Source organism: Suncus etruscus, chromosome 1, assembly GCF_024139225.1.
Source record: "Suncus etruscus isolate mSunEtr1 chromosome 1, mSunEtr1.pri.cur, whole genome shotgun sequence".
Taxonomy (NCBI): domain Eukaryota; kingdom Metazoa; phylum Chordata; class Mammalia; order Eulipotyphla; family Soricidae; genus Suncus; species Suncus etruscus.
In genome coordinates, this window is record NC_064848.1 from 166,405,184 (window position 1) to 166,416,533 (window position 11,350).

Genomic DNA, 11,350 nt, shown 5'->3' on the forward strand with positions numbered 1-11,350 from the left:
CCCTCCCTCCCTTCCTCCCTTTCTTTCTCCCAAAGGGATGTGTCTTGTGTCTGACTCTTGCTGCGGTTATTGGAATACTTGTTTTCTATGTTTTCAAAATCTGGAAAAATGATGGATCTGATCAACATTTTGTAGGTGTGAATAGGATAAAATGCTACTTTGCAAGCAATCCTAGGGCATGGAGAAAGTACCCAGGTGGAGTCATATTTTGGGGGGGAAGATTAAAAAAACGTGTCCCATTCTCTTGCTGGAGTGGCCAACACCTAAATAAAAAGGTCCTTGAAGTTTTTTTTTTTTTTTTTTTTTTTTTTTTTTTTTTTGGGCCACACCCCGCGGTGCTCAGGGGTTACTCCTGGCTGTCTGCTCAGAAATAGCTCCTGGCAGGCACGGAGGACCATATGGGACACAGGGATTCGAACCAACCACCTTAGGTCCTGGATTGGCTGCTTGCAAGGCAAACACCGCTGTGCTATCTCTCCGGGCCCAGAAGTTTCTTTTGATATGTGATGACAGCCTCTATCTACCATTGAAATTTTAATTGTCAAATGGTTGAAATTTCTAGATTTCAAGTGACTCGCCTTTCTTGAACATTTAGGTTATTGTTAAATAGTTTTTTTTTGTTTTGTTTTGTTTTTGGTTTTTGGGCCACACCCAGTAACGCTCAGGGGTTACTCCTGGCTATGTGCTCAGAAGATGCTCCTGGCTTGGGGGACCATATGGGACACCGGGGGATCGAACCTCGGTCCGTCCAAGGCTAGCGCAGGCAAGGCAGGCACCTTACCTTTAGCGCCACCGCCCGGCCCCCTGTTAAATAGTTTTTTATGTTATCTTTGTATTTTTTTTTGTTTTGTTTTTGGGCCACACCCAGTGACACTCAGGGGTTATTCATGACTATGCACTCAGAAATCGCTCCTGGTTTGGGGCACCATCTGGGACGCTGGGGGATCTAACCATGGTTCGACCTACAGCTGCACCACCACTCCAGCCCTTTTGTATTTTTTTAAGTAACCTATCCAATTAACAAAAACCAGAGCAAAGGTTGTTTGCATTTTATTTATCTGATTCCAATCTTGTGAATTGTGAATTTTGTCAATAAAACTATCTTATTTCACTGTTTATCTCCTCCTGACAGTCTTTTCTTTCCTTTTTTGGGTTTTGGGGTCATACTTGGTGATGCTCAGGGATTACTCCTGGCTCTGCACTCAGAAGTTGCCCCTGGCAGGTTTGGGGGACCATCTGGGACGCTGGAATATAAACCATTGTCTATTCGAATTGGCTGAGTGTAAGGCAAATGCCCTACACTTGCTTTGCTATCTCTCTGGCCCCTGACATTCCTTTATTTTTCCCTTTATTTATTTATTTATTTATTTATTTATTTATTTATTTATTTATTTGGTTTTTGGGTCACATCCAGCTGCACACAGGGGTTACTCCTGGCTCTGCACTCAGAAGTCGCTCCTAGCAGGCTCAGATTCATCATCCGTCCTGGTTCAGCTGCATGCAAGGCAAACACCCTACCACTATGCAGTCTCTGGCCCTGTACTGAGGTTCTGACTGACTTTCCTTCCTTTCAAAGAGGAATTCCTCGTTCCAAAGTAAGCCCACAGCTCTGAGACTAGTTGGATGCCAGGGATCCTCTCCCATAGCATGTAGAACAAGTGAGCTTCAGGCACAGCTTTTTGTGGAGCAGACTGGCACAAATGTCCATGCTTTATACATGTTTTTTTGCTCACTTTCCCAGGCCAGTCAAAGCCAGGCATTTTTCTGAACACTTGTGGCCAAGATGAGTTGAGCTGGAAGAATTCTCTTCATGAGTCTACATTCTTGTCTTCCTCTGAGCACAGCCAGATGTGGCTCCCCAGAACAAAAATAAAAACTGAAAAAAAAAAATTACACCTAACTTGTGAAAGGCAAGTTTTTAATCTTTTTAAATGGCAGACTAGTATTTAATAGAATACAATTTATTTATATTTTTATTTTTTTGTTTTTCTGGGTCATACCCAATGGTGCTCAGGGACCACTCCTGGCTATGCGCTCTATAATCGTTCCTGGCTTGGGGGCCACATAGGCCACTGGGGGATAGAACCACGGTCTGTTCTAGGTTAGTGCATTCAAGGCAAACACCCTACCTTGCGCCACCACTCTGGCCCCTCAATTTTTAAATATTTTATTGAAAACATTGTTACTGGGGCCGGAGAGATAGCCTGGAAGTAAGGCGTCTGCCTTCCAAGCAGAAGTACAGTGTTTAGAATCCTGGCATCCCATGTGCTCCCCCCCGTGCCTGCCACAGGGGCGATTTCTGAGCTAGATCCAGGAGGAATCCCTGAGTGCTGCCGGGTGTGGCCCAAAAACAAAAAACAAACAACAACAACAACAAGAAACCATTGTTACTTACAAAGTTATTCATAAATGGTTTCAGACAATGTATCAGGGCCAATCCCACCACCCGTGTCTTCCTTCCCCCACCAAAGTTCCCAGAGTTCATTCATTCCTTGCCACCACTCCTGCCCCCAGTCTGCCAGCATAAAAAACGGGGCCATTTTAAGTTTTGATAGATAAAGTTTGGGTTTCATGATTTCATTGTTGTTGATTCTGTTTTTGGATATTTAGTTCTGTCCTTTGTTTTTTGTTTTTTGTTTTCTGTTTTTGTTTTTGTTTTTTTTTTGGGGCCACACCCAGCGGTGCTCAGGGGTTACTCCTGGCTGTCTGCTCAGAAATAGCTCCTGGCAGGCACGGGGGACCATATGGGACACCGGGATTCGAATCAACCATCTTAGGTCCTGGATCGACTGCTTGCAAGGCAAACGCCACTGTGCTATCTCTCTGGCCCCAGTTCTGTCCTTTTTTAATATAACCAATGCACCTGAGACCACTTGGCCCCTAGTTTAATAAAGTATAATACCACAATTTATCAAATTATATGGAGCAAGGGGAACAGTATAGTAGGTGGAATAGCAGATAAAACAGTGCTGATCACTGAATAGTCAGAATTAAGCTCCTAGCACAGTGGGTGTGACCTCAAAACAATGAACAATATTAAATAAATTCAGATAATCTGTTAGTGGGCATTTGGGTTATCGATTTCATGTTCTGGCTATTGTGAATGATGCTGCTATGAACGAAGGGCTATAAATAACCTATATAATGAGCATTTTCAGATCCTTTCAGATCAGAGTACCAATATTTCACACTATCACTCAGTTTGGGTTTTTGAGATATTTGCTAATGATTACATTCTGGCAATGCCTTTTTTTTTGAGGAGTGAGACAGAAACTCACTGCAGTACTCAGGGCTTCCTCCTAGCTGTGCCTCAGAGGCTTGGGAGATAGGGCCATAGCCTCTCCTTTTTGAATTTCCTTTTTATTTTGAAAATATCTTTATTTAAGCACCATGATTACAAACATGTTTGCAGTTGGGTTTTAGTTATAAAAAAGAACACCCTCTTTTACCAGTGCAACATTCCCACCAACAATGCCCCCCCCCAATCCCTCCTCCCCCACCCCTTGCCTACTTTGGAGACAGGCATTCTACTTCTCTTACTCACTACCATTGTCATGATAGTTGTCAGTGTACTTATTTCTCTAACTGAACTCACCATTCTTTGCGGCAAGCTTCATACTGTGAGCCGGTCCTTTCAGCCCTCATCTCTATTGTCTCTATGTGTTATTACAATAATGTCTTTTCTTTTTCTTTTTTTTTTGGTTTTGGTTTTTGGGCCACACCCGGCTGTGCTCAGGGGTTACTCCTGGCTGTCTGCTCAGAAATAGCTCCTGGCAAGCACAGGGGACCATATGGGACACCGGGATTCGAACCAACCACCTTTGGTCCTGGATCGGCTGCTTGCTAGGCAAACGCCGCTGTGCTATCTCTTCGGGCCCTCTTTTATTTTTCTTAAAACTCATAGATGAGGGAGACTATTCTGTGTCTATCTTTTTCCTTTTGACTTATTTTACTCAGCATAATAGTTTCCATGTTTATCCATGTATAGGAAAATTTCATTACTTTATTTTTCCTGACAGCTGCATAGTATTCCATTATGTATATGTACCATAGTTTCTTTAGCCATTCACTTGTTCAAACCAAGGATTTTTTTTTAAATTTCTGTCCTATCATCTTCAGTCTGTTGGAGTTTTTTTCTGTTTTTATTTATGTGCTTGTTTGTTTGGGGGACATATACAGTAGTGATTGGGGCAACTGCCAGATTGGTGCTGCGTTTTCCTACCTTAGTGATCAAGGGACCATAGAGTACTGTGAATCAAACTGAGGACTGCAGCATGCCAAGCATACACTCAGCATATTGAAGTATGTCCAAAACAGTGTATTTTAGAATTCATCTTCAGATTTGCCTCTCCTGGTTGAAAGGAAGCTGGTGTAGTTCTAGGTGTCACATTTAGACATGATCACTTTTAATACTTGAGGTATCTTATTGCTGTGAAGGAAATGCCTTTTCCCAAAAGCTTGGTTCTACTTCCATAAATCATTAGTTAGAATTGTAGTACACGCACACGCCTACACCATGATAGGCTTGGTACCAGAGCATTGGCAGGGGGCACACTTGGCTGTGGTGCTCGGGGCTACTCCTGGATCTGTGTTCAGAAATCGCTCCTTGGGGCCGGAGAGATAGCATGGAGGTAAGGCGTTTGCCTTGCAATCAGAAGGTCGGTGGTTCAAATCCCAGCATCCCATATGGTCCCCTGAGCCTGCCAGGAGCGATTTCTGAGCATGGAGCCAGGAGTAACCCCTGAGCATTGCCGGGTGTGACCCCCCCAAAAAAAATCGCTACTGGCAGGCTCTGGGGACCATATGGGATTCTGGGGGTCGAACGTAGGTCTGTCTCTGGTTGGCCGCTTGCAAAGCAAACATTCTTCCACTGTGCTATATAGCTCCAGCCTCTTAAATTTTTTCTTAATGTGGGGCCGGAGCAATAACACAGCTGTAAGGCGTTTGCCTTGCACACGGCCAACACAAGATGGAACCTGGTTCGAATCCCGGCATCCCATTTGGTTCCCCCAAGCCTGCCAGGAGCAACTTCTGAGCACAGAGCCAGGAGTAAACCCTGAGTAATGCTGGGTATGGCCCAAAAACCAAAAACCAAAAATAAAATTTTTCTTAATGTACACAAGAATCAGGGATGATTGCTGTGTTGGGAATAGAGCTGGGTCTGCAAGCAAGGCAAACAATCTCTTCAGCCAGCACATTTGTTTTCTTTACTTAATTTATAAACACAATGGAAAAAAATCCAGTAATTGTCATTTACTTCTTTATTTAGTTCACCTACCATAATTACCTTAATTATATCTCAAGGACAGAGAGATAGTTCAAAGTGCTCATGCCTTGCATTTCTGGAGGCCCGGGTTTGATTCCTCAAAGTTGAGGTAGATAGATAGATAGGTAGGTAGGTAGATAGATAAATGATAGATAGATAAATAGATAGATGATAGGTAGATAGATAGATAGATAGATAGATAGATAGATAGATAGATAGGGGAGCCTTGGTGATGGGGTGATGGGCTTTTGGGAAATAATAGTAAACCTTAAGAGATATCTTAAGATGTCTGAATTAGCCCAAGGGCAAGAAGACCAAATCCTTTTTTTGTTTGTTTTTTGCATATGCAAAATGCAAAGGAATTTATTCTAGCATACTGGGGTCACCCCTGGTCAGGTAATGACCACTAAATCCTTTTGACATACAAATCTTGAGCTCTCAGAGGTGAAATGGACACACCCAGATGCAGAAATTCAAGGCCCCACCCAGATAAGGGTGGGTCCACACCCCAGAGAAAAAGAAAAACTACAAAAGATTCTATGAGATTATGAGACCAACAACAGAGCAAGGGAGATTGTCAATGATGTGCAATGCTTTCCTGTGACAACACCCAGATTACCATTTATGTATACAAATCGGGGTGGGGGGGAGAGGGAGAATACATTCAAAAGAGTCTATAAAGCTCTTCAATTGGGAGGAACAAGACTTTTGCTGGAGGCTTCACAGTTTGCCTCACCTAGGAGCTGGACCTGCTGCTACCCCGCAGCCTGACTTGATCAAAGCCATGGTTGTGGAGGGGCTAACGCCAGTGCAGATTGGCCGGGACTTTGTGACACAGTATTATGCAATGCTGAAGAGCGCCCCAGAAATGATGATACATGAATTTTATGGCAAGAATACCTCGGATGTGCATGGGGGCCTGGAATCCCCTGAGAAAGCTATTGCTGCAGTCTCTGGACCAAAGGAAATCCACAGGGAGGTAGCATCGCTGCACAGCTTGGCCAATGGCCACGTGGAGATCCTGCACTTGGATGCCCAGGCCACCCTGAACAAAGGTATCGTGGTGCAGGTGCTGGGCCTGCTGTCCACCAGCGATCAGGCTCCGAGGCACTTCGTGCAGACTTTAGTCCTCGCACCCCAGGACTCATCTGAAGGGAAGTTCTACGTGCACAACGACATCTTCAGCTACCAGGATGAAGTCTTGGGGGGCTTCATCACCGAGTCTCAGGAGGAAGCAAAGGAAGAAGCAAAGGGCGAGCCAGAAGCTGAGCTAGAGCCAGTGCGAGAGCCTCAGGAAGAGAAGCTGGAGGCCATCCTGGAGGAAGCAAAGGAAGAAGCAAAGATCGAGCCAGAAGAAGCTGAGCTAGAGCCAGTACGGGAGCCTCAGGAAGAGAAGCTGGAGGCCATCCTGGAGGAAGCTGTCCCTGAGGCCGCAGAGAAGAGCCCCGCTGAGCAGGAGGCCCCCAAGAACAGGATCCCAGAGGATGCTGCCCCTAAAGGCCAGGTCTCCGAGGCACAGGAGGATGAGCCGCCCGTCTCATGGGCGTCCATGGTCTGCAAGAACCTGGGGCCTGTGACCGGGACCCCACCCCAGCGGCCAAAGGTCCCGGCCTCCCAGCCCAGTCCTGAGTCCAAGCCCGAATCCCAGAAACTCGGGCAGCAGGAGCAGAGAGGCAGGGAGGCAGGGACCAACCCTGCTCCCCGAGGGCCGCCCAGGCCCCTCCGTGACCCCAGACAGCCAGGCAGCCTGGTGCCCCGAAGGCCAAGGTCGTCGAGGCACCCCAACAGCCACCAGCTCTTCCTGGGCAACCTGCCCCACGAGGTGCAGGAGCAGGAGCTGCTCCAAGTGTTCCAGGCCTTTGGCAAGGTGTTGGAGCTGCGGGTGCTCAGCGGCGGGGAGGCGCCCGACTTCGGTTTCGTGGTGTTCGACGGCTGCGAGCCGGTGCAGAAGGCCCTGAGCAGGAGGCCCATCACAATCCGGGGGGGTGTGCGCCTCAACGTGCAGGAGAAGAGGCCCCGAGCAGCCCTGCGGGACTCTTGCCCTGGTGGGGCTCCGGGCTCTGGCCCGCGAGGGCCTCCCCGAGGGAACCTGATGCAGATGTCCGACTCGGAGGTGGGTGAAAACCAGTTCCCGTGACAGTGAGAGGAGAGTTTAACTTAACCGGTAGGTGGACACTGGATGAACATTTTCTGTGTCATAGGGTCTGCCCCAGTCACAATCTTGGGCCGACTCTCCTGGCTTACTTTGTATACAGACTGAGGGGTGTGTGTGTGTGTGTGTGTGTGTTTACTGGCCTTTCCCCCAAAAGGAGTGTCTCGGTTCTGTCTCCTGTGGGATTGCTTTCTTTTTCTTTCCTTTTTTTTGGGGGGGGGGGGTGTCACGCCTGGAGGCGTTCAGGGGTTACTCCTGGCTGTGCACTCAGAAATCGCTCCTGGCAAGCTCGGGGGACCACAGGGGATGCCGGGATTCAAACCACCTTCCTTCTGCATTCAAGGCAAACACCCTAGCTCCATGCTATCTCTACAGCCCCACTTTGGGATTTCTTTTTGTTGTTGTTGTTGTTGTTTTTTTTGTTTTTTTGTTTTTTTTGGTCACACTCAGCGCTCAGGGGTTACTTCTGGCTCTATGCTCAGTTGTTCCTGGCAGGCTCAGGGGACCATATGGGATGCCAGGATTCGAACCACCGTCCTGCATGCAAGGCAAATGCTTTACCTCCATGCTATCTCTCTGGCCCATCTTTGGGTTTTTTTGTTTTTGTTTTTGTTTTTGTTTTTTTGTTTTTCGGGCCACACCCGTTTGATGCTCAGGGGTTACTCCTGGCTAAGCGCTCAGAAATTGCCCCTAGCTTGGGGGGACCATATGGGACACCAGGGGATAGAACCGTGGTCCTGATCCTTGGCTAGCACTTGCAAGGCAGACACCTTCCCTCTAGCGCCACCTCGCCGGCCCCTTTTGGGATTTTTTTTTTTTTTTGGTTTTTTTTTTTTTTTTTTGGGCCACACCTGTTGGTGCTTAGGGGTCACTCCTGGCCGTCTGCTCAGAAATAGCTCCTGGCAGGCACGGGGGACCATATGGGACACCGGGATTCGAACCAACCACCTTTGGTCCTGGATCGGCTGCTTGCAAGGCAAACGCCGCTGTGCTATCTCTCCGGGCCTTTTGGGATTTCTTATCTGTGTTGAAAGCCTGTGAAAAAGACAGTTTTTGTTTTTGGTTTTCTGGTTTTTGGGTCACACCCGGCGGTGCTCAGGGGTTACTCCTGGCTGTCTGCTCAGAAATAGCTCCTGGCAGGCACGGGGGACCATATGGGACACCGGGATTCGAACCAACCACCTTTGGTCCTGGATCGGCTGCTTGCAAGGCAAACGCCGCTGTGCTATCTCTCCGGGCCCAAAAGACAGGTTTTAATCAACATGTTGAATGCTGGAATAAGTAAAATTGTTTCACTGCAAACCATGGATATCTTTTTTTCCGGGGTGGGGGACCACACCCAGCGGCGCTCAGGGGTTACTGCTGGATCTGTGCTCAGAAATCACTCCTGGCAAGTTCCAGAGACCATATTGCCCGGATTGGAACCAATGCTGGTCCTGGGTCAGCCGCTTGCAAAGCAAACGCGTCCTACCTCTGTGCTATCTCTCCGGCCCCAAACCATGGATATCTAAGCATAGAGAAATCATCGTGGAAAAAAGGCTGGGGTGATGAGAACTAAATAAAAGTGTCCTTGAAGTTTTAGGTTTCTGGGGTCATTCTGGCTGGTTTACTGGGCTCTCTACTCATGACTGCTTTTTGACCATGACTCCTGGTAGTGCTTGAATAAAGCATACTATGATGGACTGCTGCAAAGCAAATGCCCTTCCTGCCCCAGGAGTTTCACTCCTGATTCTACAGCTTGTTTCTATCATTGAAATTAATTGCCAGGGGATTGAAATGTCTAGAATGCAATAATGTGCTTTCCTAGAACTGTTGGTTCCTGTTAAGTGTTTTTCATGTTTAGTTTGTATTTAAAAACAAGCATATACACACAAAACCAGAGCAAAAACTGTTGTGCCTTGTGTTTATCTGCTTCCATTCCTTGCATTTGTAAAGTTTGGTCAATTAAAGCTATTTTGTTTCACTATTTTGTCTTCGGATACTCTTTTCTGTGAGGTAAAGATGACAGAACCAATATACTTGTGCTGAGTTTAGGACTGTCTTGCCTGCACAGAGCAATGCCTAAATTCATTGTTCCCCAATAATTTGGGTAGAAGGGATCATCTTCCACCATGCAGATGCTGCTTGATGATTCCTCTGGGTCTAGAGGTTCATGTAGCCAAATTTACCAATCCTGCTCCAAGCCACACAGTTATCAAGTGTTACTGGCTGAGGTGGATAGAACAAGAGAGATGGAAACATTCTTTTCCAGAGTGTATGATTCTTGCTCCCCTAAACTTCAGGGACTATATAGGATGCTGGGAAGTGAACCAAGGTCAGCCATGTACAAGACAAACGCCCTACAGTTGTACCATCAAACCAACCCAAGTTTTTATCTTTTTTTTTTTTTTTTTTTTTTGTGGTTTTTGGGTCACACCCGGCAGTGCTCAGGGGATATTCCTGGCTCCAGGCTCAGAAATTGCTCCTGGCAGGCACGGGGGACCATATGGGACACCGGGATTCGAACCGATGACCTCCTGCATGAAAGGCAAACGCCTTACCTCCATGCTATCTCTCCGGCCCCAAGTTTTTATCTTTTTAAAGGCAGGCAAAAGGCTGGAGCTATAGCACATTCGGGTAAGGCATTTGCCTTGTACGCCTCTGATCTGGGTTTGATCCTTTATGGTCTCTGGAGCCTGCCAGGAGTAAATTCCTTCTTTTGGGGGGGGGGGGGGAAGCCACACATAGTGGTGCTCAGAGCTATTTCTGAGCAGACAGCCAGGAGTAACCCCTGAGCAACGCTGGGTGTGGCCCAAAAACCAAAAAAAAAAAAAAAAAAAGAAAAACTCACTACCTTCATGCTATCTCTCCGGCCCTAATTTTTTTTTTTTTTTTTGGTTTTTGGGCCACACTCCGAGGTGCTCAGAGGTTACTCCTGGCTGTCTGCTCAGAAATAGCTCCTGGCAGGCACGGGGGACCATATGGGACACCGGGATTCGAACCAACCACCTTTGGTCCTGGATCGGCTGCTTGCAAGGCAAACGCCACTGTGCTCTCTCTCTGGGCCCTCCGGCCCTAATTTTATTATTAATTTAATTTATTAATTTTTATTTATCAAATTTATTAAATTTGATTTAATTTAATTTTAAAATTAATTTAATTATTTTTTCTTGGACCACACCACATGTACAAGTATACATATGTATGAATTATATATGTATATGTATGTATATATTTTAATTTAATTTTATTTGTATTTTGGGTCGCACTTAGTGCTCAGAAATCGCTCCTGGCATGCAGGGGACCATATGGGATGCTGGGATTCGACCCAACCTGGGTGCTACTTGCAAGGCAAACGCCCTATCGCCATGCTATCTATCTATCTATCTATCTATCTATCTATCTATCTTTTTGGGGGGTGATGCTCAGGGTTTCTCCTGGCTCTGCAGTTAGAAATCACTCTGGCAGTGCTGGGGGACTGTATGGGGTGGTGGGGATCAAATCTGGGTCTTTTGTTTTTATTTTTGTTTTTTTGGTCACACCTGGCAGTGCTCAGGGGTTACTCCTGGTTCTGTGCTCAGAAGTCGCTCCTGTCAGGCTCAGGGAACCATCTGGGATGCTGGGATTTGAACTGGGGTCTATCCTGTGTTGGCTGTGTGCAAAGCAAACGCCTTACCACTGTGCTATCACTCTGACCCTCAAATCTGGGTCTTCATGGGTCAGCCAGTGTGTAAGGTAAGGGCTTTCTTTGGCTCCAGGCCATTTTATTTTAAATTAACTCCCATACATCTGATCATTTGTCTTTGAAATATCAATCCTATTTTATTGATCTGAGGGTCTGTCATTATTTCAATATTATAAAGTTTTAATTACTATCGATTTATTATAAAGCTTAAAATCTGGAATTTAATGTTTTCCTACATTTGCTTTGCTCATTATGGGTGTTTTATGGT

At 46.3% G+C, this 11,350-nt stretch overlaps 1 protein-coding gene across 1 annotated transcript; it reads left to right on the forward strand.

Annotated features, from left to right (window-relative positions):
- Positions 1–6,050: 6,050 nt before the first annotated feature.
- On the forward strand, positions 6,051–7,403 carry LOC126031209 (ras GTPase-activating protein-binding protein 1-like). Its single transcript, XM_049789530.1, has one exon. The coding sequence runs from the start codon at positions 6,051–6,053 to the stop codon at positions 7,401–7,403; it is 1,353 nt and encodes a 450-aa protein (XP_049645487.1).
- The last annotated feature ends 3,947 nt before the right edge of the window (positions 7,404–11,350 follow it).